Here is an 18,980-nt window from a genome sequence, read left to right on the forward strand (position 1 = left end):
GGACAGGCTGGGACCACCAGCCAGCTCCATGGACGGGGGACTTTGCCTCTGCTCACCTCCCAGCTTTGGAAAGAAAAGAAGAAAGGTCTGTGTTGATCTGCATCTGGGGGATCCTTCCCAGTCCTAAACTTCTGGAGGCAGAAAAAGTGATTTGACTTCGGACTGACTATAGAAGAAGGAACAGAAAGAGCCTAGAACCTTCCCCCAGGTATGAATTCTTCCCTTTTGCTGGCGTGTGTGAGTGTGAGTGTGTGTGACTAGTTTTCCACTGGACAGATGTGGAGTTGTCCTTAATGATCTCCGGGGCCCCTTCTGACTGCTTCAGTGCTGTGATTCTGCAGCCTTAACCTTCATTCAGTCTCCTTAGTACCCACCCTGTGCCAGGTGCTACCGTTGGGTAAGCCCTGGTCCCTGCTCTCGAGGGTCCCCAGTCTAAACGGGGAAACAGTAATCGTAATAACAGCTACCACACTTATGGTGGGCCAAGCTCTGGGCTAAACTTTTTACAAACTTTAGCTCATGTATCCTAGCAAGAACTGTAAGAGGTAAGTGTATAACTAGCCCATTTTACAGATGAGGACAGCGAGGCGTGGCAAGATGAGCTCACACGGCTAGCAAGTAGATGGTGGAGCGGATTCTTGTAACCACTGTGTGTGCTGCCTGCCCTGAACAGTGAAGAAACAGTTCAGGGCAACAGGTGCACTGCTACAGGGCAGGGAGGGAGCCACAATCCACGAGGGCAGGGAATGGTTAAGCCTCATTTTGACCAAGGTTCCCAGGGTGTAAGGCGGGAGCAGTTTTGGGGACCAAGCTAGGAGCTAGAGATAAGGCAGTTTCCACAAGGCCCACTGAGAGCTCTAGGGTCAGCCAGGACCTGAGATCAGTGGCGGTCAGGATCGGGGGTCCTCCTCCCTCACTCCCGGGCCACGGTGGCAGGGGATAGAGAGGGGGTACTTCAGAATTCCCAGCCAGGTTCCCTGGGAGCTGTGTGTCCCCATACTCACAGAGCAGGGGCTTCCCTGACCTGGGGGGCCAGTGTTCCAACAGCCTGAGAGATGGGTGGCCCCAAGGCCTGGGAGGCAGGGGAAGGCCCAGATCACAGTGGATTCCCCTCAGCAAAGATTGGACCATGGTTCCCCCCTCCTCACAGCTCTCGACTCCCATCTCCCAGCTGTCCCCAAGAACACAAAAGCTGATTATTCCACTGGGGGCTGTACTGGGCCCCATGAATGGAGTATTGAAAACCCTGTGTCCACATCCAGATAGGTTTTCATCCTCTTCCCAAGCAGACTGTTTGTATGCCAGGGTGGAAGCAAAGCCAGGGAAAGATGGGGGGGTGGGCGGGTGCGTTCTGGCTGAGAGGGGCACCCATGTCCCCCGGGAACCTGGCTCTCGGTATGTCCCAAACAGAACCATCTTCTAAACCAGTTGCCAACCATCCAATCATAGTCCACACACTGGGATGCTGGTTACATGGTGCGAATGTTTACTGAGCTCTGCACTTACGATTTATGCACTTTTTGGTTTGTAAACCTCAATCCAAAATTTTTAAAAAAATCCCAAATGGCATTTACTCTCCCAGCCCTATACCATTCTTGCATATTTGTGACTCGTGGGAACTATATTTCCTTGATGTTTTTTCTTTTTTTAATTTGTATTTATTTTAGCTGTGTGGGGTCTTAGTTGCGGCACGCGGGATCTTCGTTGTGGCATGCATGTGGGATCTAGTTCCCTGACCAGGGATCAGACCCGGGTCCCCTGCATCGGGAGCGCAGGGTCTTACCCACTGGACCACCAGGAAAGTCCCTGATGTTTTTTCTTTAAATTAACTTCTTTTTTTTTCTGATTTCAATTAACTTTAGGGAATTCCCTGGTGGTCCAGTGGTTAGGACTCAGCGCTTTCATGGGCCTGGGTTCAATCCGTGGTCGGGGAACTAAGATCCCGCAAGCTACGGTGCAGCCAAAAAAATAAAATTAAATAAATTAAATTAACTTTAAAGGGAAACTTTATGTTGTTCCAGATAAATGAAAAGCCAGAATCCTTTGCCATAAATAGAAGGCAGTGTAAAAGAAAAAATAAATGAAAATGAAACAGTAAATGTCATCTATCTCCCCCCAAAATGATGTGGGTTGCCCCCAGTGGCACAAACACCCTGCTTTGGGATGTGCTGCCCTGGAGGAAAAACTCTGAGCCTTTGGCACAGCCAGGCAGACCTGTCTCGGTTTGGGATCAGACAACCCTCCCACCCCTTGCTTTCATAAACCCTCTGCTCCAGCCAGACCTAACTCCTCATGAGGAGTTTCCATCTGTGTTTCTGTCCTCATCCTCCAGCTGCCGCCTCCACTCAGAATACGAAACCCAAGTGGAAATGTCACGCCCCCACCCCTCACCGAAGCTCTACCTGGGCCCTTCCAGCTGGAAGAAGTGAAGGGGAACCTTTAATTCCAGAAGTTCCAGCTGTGACTTCTCCACCACCCTTTAATGGGACCCTTGGAAAGGCCATCCACTGGCTGGACGCGTAAGGACACGGAGATGCAAGTTGGTCCCCAGCCTGATGAGAAGAGCAGGGGATGGAGGCCGGGAGACAGGAACGCTGCCCCTTCCCCCCTCACCCCTGTCCTGTCCTTCCTCCTCCTCTTGCCACTGGGTGAGTGCCCCCCTCCCCCATTTCCCCTTTCTGGCTCTGAGTTTTCCCAGTTGTAAAATTACGGTGGGCGGTGGCCTGTAAAGGAGGTGGTTTTCAACATTCCCTCCAGCTCTGACATTTGCCCAGGTGTGATGAAAGCTAAGGTCTGAGTTGGGGGAGTGGAAGGCTCAGTGCTAAAGGTGAGGGCTCAATGTACACAGAGTATGGGCAGTTAGGATATTGGAAACAGGTGAGGAGGGAAAGGGCATGGGCTCACCAATGGCTGTTGGAAAGCCAACTGGTGGAACAGATGCATTCAAACAGCCTAGGGGCTATCCTAACTTAGGAAAGAAGAAACTGACTCTTAGTTGCTTCATCTGTAAAATGGGTACACTAGTACATGCCTCAGAGGTTGTAAGGATTCTTTCTCTGAGCTAAGGTATGTGGCTGTGTCTGAGAATTCTGTGCACAAATGAGGGGCTATTATGGGTATTCAATTTCCCATGCTAGGCCAGTTTCCCTCTCAGTCCACGTGCTCAGAATTGTATGGTGAAGGAGAGTGTGGCTGTCCGGGTTAGAATTCCAGCTCTACCTTTTATTTGCGGAATGGCCTTGAGCAATTTACCTAACTTCACTAAACCTGAAGTTTCCCCTTCTGCAAAATCCAAGCTGCCTCATAAGTTGTCCTAATGAGTAAGTGAGTCAGGCCACATAAAGCAATGAGCACAGTACCTGACATACACATATGTGAGAGCCGAACCAGAAGGACTTATACAGGTAAACCTTTGGGGGGAAGTCAGAATGAATCCCAAAGTAATTTACACACTTAAGGCAGAGCTACTGAGCACCTGGGGAGTAACAGGCTCTGGGCAGGGGGCTCTGGGGGAGACCGAGATGAGACAGACATGGCCACATCACCGGGCAGAAGGCCTGGAAAAGGGTATGTATACGGTGCCCAGGTATTCAGAGGAAAAGGAGAGCACTTCTAGCTGAGAGCTCCAGGAAGGCTTCCCACAGGAGGTGGCTCGATCTGCAGGGCTGTAATGAGCTGGGCTAGCAGAGGAGACGGCAGGGTTAAAGACCTGGAGATAAGACTGATGGGATATTAAGAAGTAAGGAGAAGCGGATCAGAAGATCCTAGAAGACTTTGTAGAGAAAACTTAGGTTCTGGGACTCCTGCAGGAAAAGGGGAGCCTTTGAGGAATTCAGCAGTGGAGTGGGATAAGCTGAGCTGATAAGTGTCTCGGGCAGATCTCTCTGGCGTGGCCCATGGACCAATGGGCGAGGGATGAAGCAAGGAAACCAACTGTGGCAGTCAGGGGCTTTGGAAAAGCAAGGGTAGTGAAGAGGAGGGGGATGATGGTGGGGACCATGGGCGGAGGAGGGGGTGCTGTGTTCCTAGGGCCAGGCAGCCAAGGGAGGGGGCTGAGGGGGCAAATGCTCTTCCTCACTCTGTTCCAGCCAGCGCCCTACAGCCCACCTCACTGCCCTTTCCAGGTAGGTGCCCCTGCCCCACCCCCCCACCCTCCCCCCTGCTCCCGAGGTACTCAGATGCTCAGACAGAAGACCCAGGGAATAATGACTAACCAGCCCTCCATTATTCTAGAGGCCCCCGAAGGGATTGCTCTAGTCTCCCCATTTTACAGAAAGGGAGAAATAAGTCCCAGGAGGGCCTGATCCCAAGGACCCCACAGCTTCCGGGCAAGGCGGAGGCACCCTCTCGTTTGGGCCCACTGATTCCCCCCGTGCCAGCTTAACCCACTCCACAGAGCTGAGGCTGGTGGGGGGCCCGAGCCGCTGCCGGGGACGCCTGGAGGTCCTGCATGGCGGCTCCTGGGGCAGCGTCTGCGACGACGACTGGGACGTGGTGGACGCCAATGTGGTGTGTCGTCAGCTGGGCTGCGGCCTGGCTCTGCCCGTGCCGCGGCCCCTCGCCTTCGGCCAGGGCCGTGGCCCCATCCTGCTGGACAACGTGGAGTGCCGTGGGCAGGAAGCTGCGCTGAGCGAGTGTGGCAGCCGAGGCTGGGGCGTCCACAACTGCTTTCACTACGAGGACGTGGCTGTCCTGTGTGACGGTGAGCAGGACAGTCTGTGACCCGGAAGGGCAGACAGGCTGGCAGGCAGCAGGGCTTCCCAGCGGTAAGAATGTTCCAAAGAAGAAGACCGAGCCAGCAGCTGCAGTGCACGGCATTGGGGAAGCGCCCCAGCCTGGCTGTCAGAGCCTGGGCCCCAGCAGTGCTCTGGCTCATTGTGTGACCTCTGCTGAAAACCAGCATTACTGCTTCCATGGAGGGCCTTGATTATCCCAGCAGAGCCCTCTTCCCATTTCTAAAACCAGACAATTGGGGTCAACACTGGCGGTGAGGCCCGCTTGGTGTAGAGCTGCAACAAATCTCTGAGAGGCTTTGACCTTGAGAGCAGTAGTTCAGGTTTTCAAGAAAATCAGCTGGAGGGCTGATCAAAACACAGATGGTGGCCCCATGCCAGAGTTTCTGATCCTGCGTCTGGGGTGGAGCCTGAGAATTTGCATTTCTAACAAGTTCTCAAGTGATGTGATGCTGCTTTAAGAACTAAAAGAACTGAGAGCCAAACGAAATCCTCTAAAGCTACTGCTTTCAGGACTCAGGTGGCCCTTTCTCCTCTCATACCCCAGATTTCCTAGTTTTGACCCTTTGTGTGGCCAGAGGCCCTGAGGGCAGGTACCTTAGGGGTCCATGCCCTGCCCCTCACATACCTGTGTTTGTGAGGATGGAGAACAGAAAACTCCATATTCTCCTCCCTTCCACCCTGCTTCTTTCCCAGAATTCTTGCCCACGCAGCCCCCAACAAGGAAAGTGTTAACCAGTAGGGCACCCCCTACAACTCCCCAGAATGGAAAAGGTAAGTAAAGGCAATGTGGGGGACCACCTGGGTCTTAGGAGAGGGATCCAGGGAGGAATATCCCAAACCCTACCCTAGGCAGTGGGAAGTGAGGGATTACTGATGGGTGAGTTTGGTCATTCCTTCATCCCGCCCTGCCCCTGCACCCCCTCAGGCCACTCACCATCTGGACAGGGAAAGAAGAGTCATTCTAGTGGGATGATAAAAGTAGTCAGCACAAGGTTGGAGAAAATAAGAGAGGTGGGGGCTGAAGCTTAATCTAATGGGAGAGTCCGATATTCACAGAAATGCTGATAATGATGTAGAACAACAAAATGAAAAGTTCCCTTAAAGAAAGACAGATAAAAAGGCAAGAAAATCCAGAGGAGGAAGAAGATCCCATTCATCAGAAATCAGGGAGGGTTTCCTGGAGGAAGAGTTGTTGGTGCTGTACCTGGAAAGATGAGAAGGCTTTCATTGCAGTTGTGTTATAAATGAGGAATCAGCACATCCTAGATGGTTAGCAGAGCATGGATGGACAAGGGCAGGGAGGGTTGCTTTTAGGCAGGAAATGACACAGTCATAGGATTCTGTCCTCAGATCCCACAAAGCACCCCCAATCTAGACTCTGAGGAAGCAGTGCCTTGGGGGTAAGTGGGTGAGCAGCTCCTCCTAGGTTTTAAGTCCTGGGACATCATGCACTGTGGGTATGCGGAGGGCCTGGGGCAATAAGGAAGAACTTTGGGTTGGGATGGGCAGCAAAGCCATGTGGGAGATGCTCCTTGTCCCCCACCCCCATTACCAGGTGAGGGCAGCGTGCGCCTGGTGGGGGGCGCGGGCCCGTGTCAGGGCCGAGTGGAGATCCTGCACGGTGGCCTGTGGGGCACCGTGTGTGACGATGACTGGGGGCTGCCGGACGCCACCGTGGTCTGCCGCCAGCTAGGCTGCGGGGCGGCCCTGGCAGCCACCACCAACGCCTTCTTCGGCTACGGCACGGGGCACATCCTGCTGGACAACGTGCACTGTGAAGGAGGCGAGCCCCGTCTGGCGGCCTGCCTGAGCCTAGGCTGGGGGGTGCACAACTGCGGCCACCACGAGGACGCCGGCGCGCTCTGCGCAGGTGCGGATTTCGGGGGCGGGGCCGGTGGGCGGGGCGGGGCCGAGTCCTGAAGCAGGAGGAGGTGGAGTGGGGCCTGGGAGGGGACCGGGATGTTGACTGTCTTGGTGTTAACCTGAGCTCTTTCAAGAAGGCCCCCGAATTAGTTTTAATTTCTCAGTACTGCTCTAGAAGTGCCTCCGAACATCCTAGTAGACTCCACAGGTATGTAATACTGCAGTATTACCTCACCAATACTCCAGAATTGTCTAACAGTACTCCAAAAATGCCTTCGGAATTTTCCACCACTTTCTAAGTACTCTTTATGGAATACTTCAGAGTAAAGTAATAGTCCTCTAGGATCGCTCCAGAGATACTCCAGAATTCTTTCATTGACACCCAGGTATGTCCCCAGAATTCCCTAGCCATCTGTAATCCTGATTCTCTTATAATAGTAGTTCTTCTCACCTGGTCCCTCTTCCATACTGAGAGGTTTTCTGAAGTAGGAATAATAGGGCTGTTAATGGCATTTCACAAATGGACTCCATTCAACCAGATATAAAGTGCTTGCCCATGCCTCACAGCTAACCAGGGGGCATCATCCCCAATTTACAGATGGGAAAGCTGAGGCCCAGTGAGGCAGAGTGAGCCCTGGCAAAGCCTCAGCTAACCTTGCTGCATGATCTTGGGTATGCCCCTTGCCCTTTCTAGTCTTATTATTTTATCTGTAAATGGGGATAGTGAGTTTTGTTCTGCAAGCACCTCAGGACTGTGCATGGCCCTCCCTGTTGGGCAAGGCCTTCTTTATCTCCCCATCTTGGACACACATTGGGCTTCTGGGAGCACTGGAGAGAAATGAAAGCACATCTGTGAATGCCTGTATAAACCGTGAAGTGTACACCTAGGCAGCACAAATAAATTACAAGAACTGGCAAAGTGGGGCAGACTTTCTTGGACCCCAGTTGGGACTAAGCCCCCAGCTCTGAAAGTAAAATCTGTTGTCTTCTCCAGGGAGACCCTCCCATCCTCTCCGAGAGCCCAAGGCTGACCAGGAACCAGAACCTTGGCCTCTGACCCTACTCCTTTCTCTGACTCCTACTCTAGTCCTGGGGCACCTGACTCTCACAGCACTGCCACCGTCGGGCACAAGAGCGGACTGGGCCTGGCACACAGAGCCAGAGGGTAAGGAGCCCAGCCCACCAGGCTGGAATGGTAGGGGCAATGGTAGGGGGGCAGGGCTGGGAATTGGGAAGACTGTTCTGGACTCAGGGGGAGGGGGCCCGGGCTAGCAGGCCAGGGCTTTTGACCAGACGGTAAAGAGGTGGGTGAGAGAACAGATGAGCAGGTGGAGCAAGGGTGAAATCCAGAGCTCTGAACAGTTCAGCAGGGTGGGAGGAGGCACTTCCTCAAAGCTCTGAAATAAAACTTGGGTTGGGGCTGAGGTTGGAAATTGAGAGGCCTTGTGAGAAGTGAGATATAACTTGAAGGAAGGGTCGAAGTACATTTGCAATTAGGGCTGGACCTATCATTGGGATCGAAATTAGGATAATGCATGGAAGTAGGATTTGGTTTATTCCCTTCAAGCTTCCTGAGGACCCCACCACAGCATACAACATGGTGACGCTAGGATTGAGGCTGAGTGGGGTGCAGGTGTGGTAAGAGTTGGGGCATCTCAGTAGATGCGCCCTGTGCCCTGCTGCAGGCCAGAAGCCCTCTTTGTCCCCTTCAAATGCTCTAGATACCCTGTCTCTGCAGCTACAGGAGTTGGTGCCCTGCCTTCCAGGGAGCCGGCACTGTTCACCACAGCGGCCTGGGCGGCGGGGAAGAAAAGTAAGTGTCAGGGCCGGGGTTCCGTTGTGGGTGGAAGAGGGTGGGGCCGGGGCTCTGCCCGGGAGCCGATGGCCCCAGCCCAGCCCCTCTGGCCGCGGGCCTGTGCGCCCCGCAGGCGGGCGGCTGCGGCTGGTGGGCGGCCCGAGCCCGTGCCGCGGCCGCGTGGAGGTGCTATACGCCGGGGGCTGGGGCACCGTGTGCGACGATGACTGGGACTTCGCGGACGCGCGCGTGGCCTGCCGCGAGGCGGGCTGCGGGCCGGCGCTGGGTGCCACGGGCCTCGGCCACTTCGGCTACGGCCGCGGCCCCGTGCTGCTGGACAACGTGGGTTGCGCCGGCACGGAGGCCCGCCTGAGCGACTGCTTCCACCTGGGCTGGGGCCAGCATAACTGCGGCCACCACGAGGATGCGGGCGCGCTCTGCTCAGGTAAGGCCGCTGGAGGACCACGTATGCACGGCGGCACGGGCGGAGCCGAGCGCCATCTGAGGAATGGGGGGGCGGGGGGGCGGCGGGGTGCCGAGCGCAGGCGCTTACTGCGACACGGGCGGGGCCTGCTGTGAGATGGGCGGGACCGGCGCAGGCGCGTACAGAGGCGCGGGCGGGATGAGGCAGGCTCTGGGGAACGGGCGGGGCCTCGCGCAGGCACGCTCTGCGGCGCGGGAGGGGCGGGGTCTGTTGGGAAATGGGCGGGGCCGAGCGTCAGAGCTCGCCGAGGCACTACGGCGTGAGCGCCGCGGGAGAGGATTCACGCTCCGCAGGCAGAGGCGGAGCCCACCATCGGCGCGCTCTGCGGCTGCGCGGCATGAGCGGGGCCGCGAAGGGAGCGCGCTCTGCTGCAGTGAGGGGCGGGGCCCGAGGTGAGAGGCCGAAGTCCCTTGGTAAAGTGTGGCAGAACCTGTGACAGACAGGCGTGGCCGGGGAGGTTTTGTTCTGCTGCGTCAAGGACCCGAAAAACTGTAGTTAGCAGGGAGAGTTGATCAGCTTTCGGGGAGCAAGCGTTTGACCCTTGGTGGGAGTCAATGGAAAAGGGGTGTTTGCAGAGTCTGACACATTTAAAAATGCGTCTCTTTATTGATTGCTTTGGGAATCGGTATTTTCGCCCTTGTTTGGTGTCCTGGTAGCCTTGGCCACAAAGGGTTCTGCTTTGGGCCCCAGGGTGAAAGAAGCACAACCCACGTTTCTGTACCAAGGAGCGGGGACCTATGAAGTCCTTTCTGACCCTAAATCAGTCCTCCCTTGGAGAGTAAGAGGTGACCTGGCCTCAAGGGACTTGTTCCCCAATGTGACAGCCACCTGTTTCTTTATCCTTGCGGAACCAGGCCCAGACGAGCTAGTCCAGCAGGACGGTGCTGAGACCACCCAGGTGCCCACTCCTCGGCCCAGGGACGGTAGGTGTCCACCGTCCCCAAGAGTGAAGTGGAGGCATCAGGATACGAAGGACCAGATTTGGAAGGAGGTCACAGCCCGGGGTTACACAGCAGTCCTGGAGCCTTTGTCCTTCTGCGAGAGTCTCAGGCCTCATTAATAGAGGCATGATGTCCAGAAAGAGGGAGGTGGGTTTTAAGCTAGAGTCATCTAGAGATTTCTAGAGTTGGGACCAAAATAAAGGGATGGGCTCCTGTCCTCAGGAGAGCAATGAAAGAATTCAGACTTTAGTCTGGGGAGTCCAGGGAGGAGGGGAGACGATGATGATAGAGAGGAGCCCTGGGTCTGAGGTATTGGGATTGTGAACAGAGAACTAAGGAGAGAGCAGACATGAAGCTCCCAGCATGCAAAGAGCGCCCCACGAAGTCTTGTGCACATTCTTCTATCTTGAGATGCAGTCTGGACCGATGCCCATCTTATTTTAATCTCATTTGTCTGCCTTCGTCCAGTGGTTCCCAGGGCACTGCTGTGTCCCAAACCACCACCCTTTGCCTCCTCTAACTACCCCTTACCTGGCCTAGCTTGGGAGTGGCCTGGCCTGGGCCAGCCCCTTTCAGCCCCAGACCTTGTCTCCCCACAGGGCACTTACGTCTGGCCAATGGAGCCCACCGATGCGAGGGCCGTGTAGAGCTCTTCCTAGGGCAGCAGTGGGGCACTGTGTGCGATGATGCTTGGGACATGCGGGCAGCCGGCGTCCTGTGTCACCAGCTGGGCTGTGGCCAGGCCCTGGCAGCCCCTGGAGAGGCCCACTTTGGCCCAGGCCGAGGCCCTATCCTCTTGGACAATGTCAAGTGTCGTGGGGACGAGAGTGCCCTGCTGCTCTGCTCTCACATCCGCTGGGATGCCCACAACTGTGACCACAGTGAGGATGCCAGTGTCCTGTGCCAGCCATCGTGACCCAGCCCACTCTGCAGACCACTTCTGGGAGCCTACTGTGGCCTGCCCCTCTTCCTTCAGGAAGTCCTCCTCCTGTGACAACTGCAGTTCACTCTGCCCTTCCCTCCCCTTGCCTGGGAGAGAGCCTGCCCAGATGGTGTAGTCCTGCCTAAGGGAGCCTGGCTCTATCCCATCAACTTAGTGTGTGACCTCACCTGTCATCACCTACTGTGGGCCCATTTCAATGAAAACTCCTACTTTCTGCTCAGCTAAAACAGAAACTGGTGGGAAGGGAAGAACTCCTAACTTTCCTCTTTGGTGGGACTCCTGTTACAATACCCTTAACCCAGCCTTCCTTAACCCTGGTCCAGGAGGTTCAGGTGCTCTCTGTAAATGGGGTATCTCCTTTCCCCCCACCCATCTGGGGATCGTCAAGAAGAGGGGAAGGCAAGAGAGGCCTACAGCTCTTACCTTAGACTGGCCTGGGGCTGCAGAAGGACCTGGGTCGTTGCCCTGGCCTGCTCTGTGAGGGCCTGGACTCAGATGGTGCTTGGCTGGACAAGGGGACCGGAGGGGCCAAAGCAGGGACAGTGGCCCCTCCCTGCAGCTGGAACCAGCAACTCGATTTATGCTGCTCCCACCACAGAGCCTCCACTTTGCAGAAGCAAAGAACCCTGGGGGCCTGTAGCCACCCGTTCATAGGTGCCAAGTCAATAAAGCATTGTCCCCCCTGTCTTTTAACCGAGGTCAATGTTTGGGCATAAGTGCGTTGTTTGTGGCAGCAGGGAAGACTCTGGTTAGGACTCTCTGGAGGAGACCTGCCTGGGGTGGAGGGCAGTTCAAGAACATCATCAGAGAGCTTTCGGCGGGCCCATCACATGCTGGAAATGCTGACTCACAGTGTCAGGCCAGGAAGGCCCCTAAAGGGTCCCCTAGCCCATCCCCATTTTCTTTTTACATACACAGAATCCTAAAGGAAGGGGTCTGCTCAAAGGCACATAGCAAGAGTCCCTAGAAGAGAAAAAAATTGAGAGGAGGCAGAAAGGATGATGGAGGAGAGTAAAGCAGCATTGGGGCTTCCCCAGGGGCTGCTCTTGAGGTACCTCACCTGGCGCCCCAGGGCCAGAGGGAAGTGAGGGATCCTGCCAGAGCCTCTCTCAGCCCCCCGGTGGCTGACTTGCCAGGAGCAACTGTCTGACGTCAAACCCCCGCCCTCCACATCAGCCTGCAGGCTCTGTATGAGTTTCCTATCCCTGCCGTAACAAATTACTATAAATTTAGTGGCTTAAAACAACAAATTTATTATCTTACGGTTCACAAGGTCACGAGTCTGCAAGGGTTTCCCCGGGCTCAATTCGAGGTGTTGGCAGGGCAATATTCTTTCTAGAGGATCCAGTGGGGAATCCTTTTCCTTACCTTGTCCAGCTTCTCGAGGCTGCCTGCGTTCCCTGCCTGCTCACAACCTCCTTCCAGCCAGCATTGCATCACTCTGACCCCAGCGTCCATCATCTCATCTCTTTTTCTGATTCTTCTGCCTCCCTCTTCCATCCTCGAAGGCCCTTTGTTATTATATTAGGCCCACCTGGATAATCCAGGATCATCTCCCCATCTCAAGGTCCTTAATTTAACCGTGTCTGCAAAATCTTTTTAGCTACGTAAAGGAGCATTTTCACCAGCTCCAGGGATTAGGACTTGACCTCTTGTGGCGGGGGGGATTATTCTGCCTCCCACAGGCTCCAAACCCAAGTCCTGGCTGCCAGCCAAAGAGTGAGGCAGACACTTAAGCTCCAAACTCCATCAGCTCTTGGCAGTATTGGTTTTGTCTCCATTTGTCGGGGAGCTCTGTGACCCACTGTGTTATTGGAGGGATGAGGGCTGAAGGAGTGAAAGGAATGAAAATGCTTAAGAATTCAGGGAGTCGGGGCAGAGGGACAGGGATGCTCTAGCTGCCCTCAGCCCCTAGACCTCAGTGCAGCACACTCAGATTCTGCTTAGCCTGTGGTCATTGCCACTCCAGCCACATCCACACTCGAGTGTGCCTCTCTATTGTCTTGAGATGTGTCACGGCTTCCCACCCCTGGACTCCCCTTCCTCATCTAAACAAAGTGCTTTCATCAATGCTCAACTAAAGGGAAGTATTAGCATCCCTTTTTACAGACAGGGACAACTGAGGCTCAGAGCGGGGAAATGACTTGTACAAGTTCGCAGAGGAGACCCAGGACCAGAAGTTAAGATTCTTGATGCCCATTACTGGGCACCAACATGTCCAGTTCTTCCCCTTCCTGGCATATGGTAGATTTGTACTTCCCTGTCCTCTTGAAGCGAGGCATGGCATGTTGACACGCTTTGGCTGATGAAATGTGAGTGGCAGTATCCCCCTCAGGCAGAAGCCTTCAAGGACCCAAGCACTGTCTGCCAAGTTCCTTTCCTTCAAGGTGACCAGTGACATTCCAGGTGGTGGAGGCTCCATCAGTCTGGGTCCCCACCTGGAGAAAAGCTTCCATTGACTCAAGATGGGCAGGTAGAGTGAGTGAGAAATCTGAGTTTGGGGATGGTTTATCATAGCAGCATAACCTAGCCCATCCTGAGTGAGACACCGAGGCTCCCAAATTTTTCTCTGTCCTGTGGGGCCGACCTGAAACCTGTTTTCCAGACAGTTATCAAAGCTGTTCTGCTGTCTGTTTTCTGTGGTTCTGTGTACACTTTGGTGTTCTGTGGGCCAGAGCCTACTGGGTTTGGGAACACGCAGATAAATAAGGGTTTTTGCCCTTGAGAAACTCACAGAATAATCCAAATGCTGATTTGAGCGCCCTGTGCGCTCCTGAAACTCAACCTGTGAGACTTAGAACCTCATCACCTACACCTAAACCTGGGTTTCCCTGTTTAGGAAGTAACACTACCAAGCACTAGCTTAAGCTGGAAATCTGGGTGTTATCCCCAAAAGTCCCCACCCTTGAAAAACGAATTAGTCATTAAAGTCTACTGATTCTACCTCCCAAACACTGCTGGAATATGTTCGTTTCTCTTACCATTTCTTCTCTTACATTTCTTTCATGGCCTCTTCGCTGCCTCACTGTCTCCAATCCATTCCCCATACCGCAAGAGCAGTGAATTGTCTAATGTTGACAAATCTGATTGTGCCACTCCGCTGCTTAAACCCCTTCCATGGCTCCCCAGTGTTTTCCTCAGCAACCTAGCTCAGTCTACAAGGTCCTGCAACAGCCTGGTTCTACTTGTGTTCGACATCATCCCTTACCACTTGCTGCCAGGCTCTTGCCAGGCTGAACTACTTTCAGTTCCTCTAGTGTCTGGGCTTTCTTCCCACCGGGCCTCTGCACATGCTGTTCTCTCTGCCTGGAATACACGTCACCCTCTCCCCTCCTTCCCTTTGGTCAACTCTTATTTAGCCTCATGTCTCAGCTTTCATTTTCTCCAGAGGCCTTCACGGATACCCCCTCCCCCACCCACGGTCTGGACTAGGAGCCCCCATCACACCCTGTACCTCCCCAGTGACAGCACTCACCCCTACATCACAGCAGACTGCTGACTTAGCTGTGTCTTCCACCAGCCCAGGGGGGCTGGGAGGGCTGGGACTGGGTCTGTTGTGCTTGACTTTGCACGTAGGACCTTATACATGGCAGGTGCTCAGATAATATTTGTCCAGTGAACGGAGGACGTGAACAAGTATTTCTGGAGCACCTGTGTGCTAGTCTGAGCACCGTGCTGGCCTCTGGGCCTGCAGAACAGGAAGAGATCTAGACCAGTTACTGTTTGCATGGCCCAGAGATTACCTTCAAAAGAAGACCCATGATAAGCCATTGAACAAGTCAATAGCCCAGAGAGTCTGAGCTAGTGATTAGTGCTACAAAGAACATGAAGCAGGGTGTTATGGGGAGGGTCAGGTGGTCAGGGAAGGCCGCTGAGGTGGTGAGCCTTGAGCTGGGCCCGAGGAGTGAGGGCGAACCAGCCATGAGCCTTTTGCTGATCATGAAAATGTTTGGGGTGGACCATTCCAAGTCCTTCACCGGGGATTTAGCCTGGCCTGCAGAAGGACCAGCAAGAAGGGCATTGTGATTGGAGCAAAGAGAAACATGATAATAGATGAGTCAGGAAAGCTGGTAGGCGCCAGACCACTCAGGATTTTCTAGGCCACCGGGAGGAGTTTTATTCGAAGAGCAATGAGAATCCATTGGAAAATGAAGAATGCAGGCGGCCCAGATGTCAGCCTCTTGAGCATTTCCCACCTCTTTTAACTTGCTGAGTGCACCTTGCCTCTTAAGATCTAATCAAAGGGACCCATTAAAGCAGGATACCAGGATCCCTACCAAAAGCCTCAGGAATGCTTAGGGAGCTTAGGTTCTGCTAAGTACCCCCGACTTTTGCTGATTTCTAAATCTTCCATCTGCTTTTGCCTCCTTTGTGACGCTCCTTTTACCTGTTCACTGACCAAGCCCTTCACTCCCAAAGTTCCACCGATTCTAGGCTGTGCGTGGTGCACACCTGGCTGACGATCTGAAGCAAGCATTCAACAAACAGCCGGAAATGAGATACCCTGTTTTTAAAAATCCCTTGTATATTCACATACACACACACTGCCACCATTACCACCACCGCACACACAGGCACATTCCCACGTAATTGTTACTGATATTCTCTACTCTAGCCCTAATGGCCTACCCCAAATGCTGAGACCCTCCGTCTCCTACCACCTCCTTCCGCATTTGCAAGCCCTCTTGACTCCCACATTTTTGCTCATTGCTTTTTCTTAAATAACAGCTTTATTGTGATATAATTCACATACCATCAAATTCTCCCTGTACACTCAAGTGTACAATTCAGTGGTTGTTAGCTATTTGCAGGGTTGTGCAACCATCACCACTAATTCCAGAACATTCTAGAACATTTCATCACCCCACCAAAAAAACCTCATACCCATTAGCAGTTACTCTCCATTTTCCCCACCCCGGGGCCCCTGGCAACTGCTAATTTACTTTCTGTCTGTATGGGTTCTAGACATTTCCTAGACATAGAATCAGGCAACATGTAGCCATTTGTGACTGGCTTCTCTCACTTGGCATAGTGTTTTCAAGGTTCATTTGCATTGTAGCATGTATCAGTACCTCATCCTTTTTTTTTTTAAATTTATTTATTTTATTTTATTTATTTACTGTTTCTGGATGCATTGGGTCTTCGTTGCTGCGACCGGTCTTTTCTCTGGTTGCGGTGAGTGGGGACTGCTCTTCGTTGCGGTGTGCGGGCTTCTCATCGAGGTGGCTTCTCTTGTTGCGGAGCACAGGCTCTAGGCGCGCAGGCTTCAGCAGTTGTGGCACGTGGACTCAGTAGTTGTGGCTTGTGGCTCTAGAGCGCAGGCTCAGTAGTTGTGGCACACACACCCAGTTGCTCCGTGGCACGCAGGATCTTCCCGGACCAGGGATCGAACCCGTGTCCCCTGCACTGGCAGGTGGATTCTCAACCGTTGCACCACCAGGGAAGCCCTCATCTTTTTTTAAGGTGAAATAATATCCCTTTGAATGGACTTATCAGATTGTGTTTATCCATTCATCTGTTGATGGACACGGGCTATTTTTACCTTTTGGCTTTTGTGAATAATGCTGCTTTGAACAGTCCTGTACAAGTATCTGTTTGGGAACCTGTTTCCAGTTCTCTTGGGTATATACACAGGAGTGGAATTGCTAGGCCATATGGTAATTCTATGTTTAACATTTTGAGGGACCACCAAACGGTTTTCCACAGTGGTTGGGCCATTTTACATTCCCACTTTGCACCGCACAGGGGTTCCAATTCTCCACATCTTTGCTAACTCCTGTTCCCTCCTTAAAAAAAATTCTAGCCATCCTACTGGTTGTGAAGTGTTATCTCCTGGTTTTGTTTTTTATCTACTTAATGACTAATTATGTCAAGTGTCTTTTGTTGTTGTTCTCATTGGCTATGTGTATATCTTCTTTGGAGAAATGTCTATCAAGTCCTTTGCCTATTTTTCACATGTGTTCTTGCTCATTTCTTATGCAGAATTATCTTGTCTACTGCCTAGCTTCCAGGACTAGCTTTCCAAAATTGCCCTTTTTGTTTTGCTAATCAAAGCTGGTTCTCCTAATTGGAATTCTGCAGCCACCTATTAAGTGGTTTTGTTCCCTCCCCCCGTCCCCGCATTTGTATACGTTGTCTCCTTTCACAGTCGCAACCTGAGAGATGGAGGTAAAATCCTTCTCTGATTTGACATTTGAGGATTTAGGGATTGGCCGGGATCTTACAGCTAGCTTATTAGGGGTTGGGATTCGCACCCTGAGCTGTCAAACTCCAAAAAGCCCCATGCTCTTCCTACTAACTAGTACTATCTTGTCTCAGGACTACCCGTGGACATGTTTATCTTTATCTCTACTGTACAGAAGGGAAACTCAGGGCCGGAGAAGGATCAGGAGTTTTCCTGGGTTACGAAAAAAGATCAGAGACCAGGTCTAGGGACGCCCACCTCCGCCCCCAAACCCTCCTCCCATCCCCACCAGCTCAGTGGCGTGGACCTGGAAAGGGTGGCTCGGCTCGGCCCTTTCGGCCCAGTCCAGTCGCGCTTTCCTGCTGAGTCACTGCCGAGGGGCAGGGCAGGGCGATCGCAGCGAGCACGCGCGAGGAGAGCGAGTAGGAGCCCGCCCCGCGTGGGAACCGAAGCCCCACCTCTGACTCCGCGGTAGCCTCCTGATTGGAGAGCATTGGACTGATACAGCCAATCACAGCAAGCTGCGCGTGCGGTGGGGCGGAGCCGAAGACCAGGGAGACACCTCCCGCCTGTCTCCTAGGATCCGCCCCTTCCGGGCGCACCCTTCTGGGCTTTGGGGAGCGTCTTGGGCTCGGACGCTGGAGGGACGGGAGTAGCCGGACCTTGCGGGATGCCGGGTGGTACCTACGCGGGGTCGGAAAGAAACGGTCCGGAAGAGTCCCCAAGAACCTGGGGTGAAGGCGACCTTTTCTAGTCTGTGCGGCCATTCTCAGTTTACAAAGAGAATTTGACACCCCACCCGCCGCCAGTCGGACCGGGCTGGGATCTTTATTCGTGTTTGTGGGGAAGATTAACCTACAGAGGCCTGTTAAAATTATAAGGCCAGTTTTCGTTAAAACTGGCATTGGAAAGGGGCGGGCCCAGGCACTTGCAGACGTGCGCACTAGGCTGGGAGTTTGCCGGCAGCTTAGAGGCGGCCCAGCAAACGCCTGTGTGTGCAGGGTCACCCTGAGGATGTGGCCCGCGTGGTCTCCAGAGTTGGCCCTGAGGGCCTTTGAGATGTAGCCAAGGCAGGGAGGGTGGTCTCTGGAGCTCAGCAGTTTGCTGTTCAAACTCGTAGTCTAGGCCTGTCTCCCCTGCCGACCGTGCACCCCTCCACCCACCTCCCTGGTATCTGCCCTTGAGGTGTCTTGATGGGCTTGAGTTTATCTTACTCTCAAAGACTGCTAGCAGTCTTCCTCTCCACCTCGCTCAGCTACCCAGCAAATATTTGAGCCCTTCCTGTGTCAGGCTAAGGCAAACAGTGCATCACAGAGCCAACCAGGTCTCTGCTCCTGTAGCGTTTACAGTCTAGGCAGGAGATAGACCAATGGTTACACAGTGGTTACATTGTGAGAGTTGGATGGGGGAAGAACAGAGTGCCAAGTCAGGGGCAGTTTGCAGGGGGCCCTAACAGTATAGGGGGAAGGAGCAGGGAAAGCTTTAGGAAGAAAATAACTTTTCTTTTTAATTTAAAAAAAATTTTTTTTTCTTTATTTTGGCTCCTACGTAGCAGATGCAGAAACTGATGCTCAGAAGAGACTGCTCTGCCCAAGGTCACCACCCTGAGCTAGAGGCAGACTTGGAACCTGGATATGCAGGCTCCCACTGGCTTCCCTTTCCACTGCCCACATTTGGGTTGTTTTAGGTCTTCTTTGCTGCGCACGGGCTTTCTCTAGTTGTGGCCAGTGGGTGCTACTCGTCGTTGCAGTGCGCAGGCTTCTCATTGCAGTGGCTTCTCTTGTTGCGGAGCACGGGCTCTAGGCACGCAGGCTTCAGTAGTTGCGGTGCGTGGGCTCTGGAGAGCAGGCTCAGTAGTTGTGGCACATGGGCCTAGTTGCTCCGCAGCATGTGGGATCTTCCTGGACCAGGGCTTGAACCCGTGTCCCCTGCATTGGCAGGCAGATTCTTAACCACTGTGCCACCAGGGAAGTCTAGCAGGAGGATTCTTAACCACTGCGCCACCAGGGAAGCCCGAAAATAGCTTTTAACCAG

The 18,980-nt window shown here is 53.5% G+C and overlaps 1 protein-coding gene across 2 annotated transcripts; it reads left to right on the plus strand.

Annotated features, from left to right (window-relative positions):
• Positions 1–2,482: 2,482 nt before the first annotated feature.
• SSC4D (scavenger receptor cysteine rich family member with 4 domains) lies at positions 2,483–10,887 on the plus strand (the record flags this gene model as incomplete). Of its 2 annotated transcripts, XM_082856227.1 has the most annotated exons (11): positions 2,483–2,648; positions 4,089–4,124; positions 4,397–4,702; positions 5,430–5,507; positions 6,292–6,606; positions 7,687–7,764; positions 8,338–8,412; positions 8,528–8,839; positions 9,733–9,801; positions 10,419–10,731; positions 10,800–10,887. In XM_082856227.1, the coding sequence occupies 11 exons, from the start codon at positions 2,483–2,485 to the stop codon at positions 10,885–10,887; spliced, it is 1,836 nt and encodes a 611-aa protein (XP_082712353.1). The 2 variants fall into 2 exon arrangements, with proteins under 2 accessions (XP_082712353.1, XP_082712354.1); XM_082856228.1 differs by lacking the exon at positions 10,800–10,887 and having other exon boundaries at positions 10,419–10,735.
• Positions 10,888–18,980: the final 8,093 nt, after the last annotated feature.

The sequence above is a fragment of the Leucopleurus acutus genome (assembly GCF_964270905.1).
Source record: "Leucopleurus acutus genome assembly, chromosome: 16".
NCBI lineage: Eukaryota > Metazoa > Chordata > Mammalia > Artiodactyla > Delphinidae > Leucopleurus > Leucopleurus acutus.